This window comes from Aristolochia californica, unplaced genomic scaffold (genome assembly GCF_029961685.1).
Source record: "Aristolochia californica isolate CCGP_79_NKW_82.1479 unplaced genomic scaffold, dmAriCali1.0.hap1 SCAF_2, whole genome shotgun sequence".
Taxonomy (NCBI): Eukaryota; Viridiplantae; Streptophyta; class Magnoliopsida; order Piperales; family Aristolochiaceae; genus Aristolochia; species Aristolochia californica.
Genome location: NW_027181881.1, coordinates 42,027,678 through 42,029,921, shown reverse-complemented (window position 1 = coordinate 42,029,921; position 2,244 = coordinate 42,027,678). Strand labels below are relative to the sequence as shown.

At 45.9% G+C, this 2,244-nt stretch overlaps 1 protein-coding gene across 1 annotated transcript; it reads left to right on the top strand.

Moving 5' to 3' along the window:
* Positions 1-449: 449 nt before the first annotated feature.
* LOC137956844 (pectinesterase inhibitor 3-like) lies at positions 450-1,293 on the top strand. Its single transcript, XM_068804484.1, has one exon. The coding sequence runs from the start codon at positions 526-528 to the stop codon at positions 1,105-1,107; it is 582 nt and encodes a 193-aa protein (XP_068660585.1). The 5' UTR covers positions 450-525; the 3' UTR covers positions 1,108-1,293.
* Positions 1,294-2,244: the final 951 nt, after the last annotated feature.

Below are 2,244 nucleotides of genomic sequence, written 5' to 3'. Positions count from 1 at the left end.
ATTGACAGAGCACTCCGTTACTCGAACACAATGGACCAGTCGCAGTCTCGCATCTAAAATGTAAAAAGAAATCATTTTTGAAGAATTGTTTTTTTGTCAAATCATGGCCTTCGTCCAGAAAGCATGGGAGGAGAAGGGGACACGCATTTAAATGCTGGTTGGAACGTAAAATATCCTAGCAGGGGTACATCTTTACAGTTTTCACATGCTGTGTCAGTGGGTCCCAATTGAGATAAGCGGCTGACATGGTGAACGATAGGAAATCTTACCAATAATACATGAAAAACAAATAGTGCCTAGATTCCTAGAGATTAAGATTCTGAAACGGGAAAGTTGCAATTACTGGACACCCTTGGCATGGACTGTAATTTCTTTCCATCGTTTGGGCAAAGTCTCTCTGCCTTCTTTATTATCTCTTCCAACCTTCTTTATAAAATCGATTCCATCTTTGCAAACTGTCTACAGCCAATCTCTCTCTCTCTCTCTCTCCATCTCTCTCCCTCTCTCTGTGCAGATCGCAGCAGGATGAGTCTTTTAAGACGCATCTCTTTCATTTTGCTTCTCGCTTTCCTCAACGCCTCAGCCGAAATCCTCAAGGTTTCAGCTGGTAAATCCGACGCGTCGAACCTCGTCCAGATCTCCTGCGCGCACGCCCAGTACCGCTCTCTCTGCCTCCGAACCCTCTCCGCCTACGCCTCCACCGCCAAGACCCCGTCAACCCTTGCTCAGGCCGCCGTTTCCGTCGCCCTCGGTCGCGCTCGGAGCGCCACCAAGTTCCTCTCCAACGCCGTCAAAACCCGGAGCAGCAGCAAGAGAGAGAAAGCTGCGTTAAAGGACTGCGTGGAGCAGTTAACGGACTCGGTGGACGAGCTCCGTGAGTCACTGGATGAACTGAAGAGTCTCCGGCCTGGGACGTTCCGGTGGCAGATGAGCAACGTGGAGACGTGGGTTAGTGCCGCTCTGACGAACGAGGATACGTGCGTGGACGGGTTCCAGGACGTCGGCAGGAACGCGAAGATGACCGTCAGGAAGAAGATACGGACTGTAGCTCGTGTCACGAGTAACGCCTTGTATCTCATCGATCGCCTCGCCGCCACTCGCCCCTGACAAATCCTCCATCCTTGATTCTGCTATGGAAAAATAACGTTACTGCTCAGTACCCAGAAATAGTAGCTCTCTGTTGTCGATAATTTTCTCATATTTCCCTCGAACTCGAAACCCGTAATCTTTCTTTACTGTTATGCAATGTTAAACTTCCTCTTTATAAATGTAAATACTTGATGCATTCGAAAAGTTGCTCCGATTCATCCAATTCACTGTTAGAAGCCCAAGATCTTACTCAAAAATCTCTTCCATCTCTAGATTGATTTGGTGGGATCTAAATATTAGCTGTCGGATCATATCGTGCGAAACAAGGCCCGTAACGGAAAGAAACGAGACACGAGCTTTAAATAGAGCGTGACAAGAGAGTACGAGACGTTTATAAAGCTTAGGAGCCCCACTTATGTCAGAAGCTCACATGCGCACGTTACCTTGAGACGAGGGGAACAGCTAAAAGGCACTGGTACGAATAAGCGTCAGACGTCAGTGGGTCCCATCCTAGTGATTAGTAACCAAAACAGCTAGGAGCAAGGGTAAAAAGGACAGGTCATTTATGTAGGAGGGAAGTTTCTATTATTTTCGATGTAGGGGGTGTTTTTATGTTATTCAGATTCGTAGGGGCTAAAACGTATTTTCATTTTATAAATAGAAGTGATTTATCCCTCGTTCCTTTCACCTTAGGTTCATCTTTTGACGATAAATAAATGGCCACATGAGGAACGAGCACCTTTCTCTGTTTACGCATTGCTTCTTCAAGCTACAGCAAACAAAAAAAAATTCTCTAGACAATATTGGATCAACTTGATTTGCACTTGTTGCTGTTTTTTGTGCTGTGATTTCTTTAACTTCTACCCTTGTGATAGAAAAGGCACCTAAAGCACTCTTTCCTTCAAACTTCTTCGCTAACTTGACCACACTTGCCATACCTCTTCTCGCAGTCACCTTGTGCTCCCATCTTCGACTTAACATCTTGCGATCAAGTGGGTAGTAAGCATAAGGCTCAGGCTTGCCTTTCTTCTTGCCATCCCTGCGTGCATCTGATGTTTTCAGCCTCTTCCTTCCTTCCTACAAGGACTTTGTAGTCAAATGACTAAAATTACTGGTTTCTGTATCATGACCTGAATTGGTGCTCTCTCGCTGCTT

Excerpts from the sequence above, each read along its gene's own strand:
- LOC137956844 (XM_068804484.1), top strand. The coding sequence starts at position 526 with ATGAGTCTTTTAAGACGCATCTCTTTCATTTTGCTTCTCGCTTTCCTC.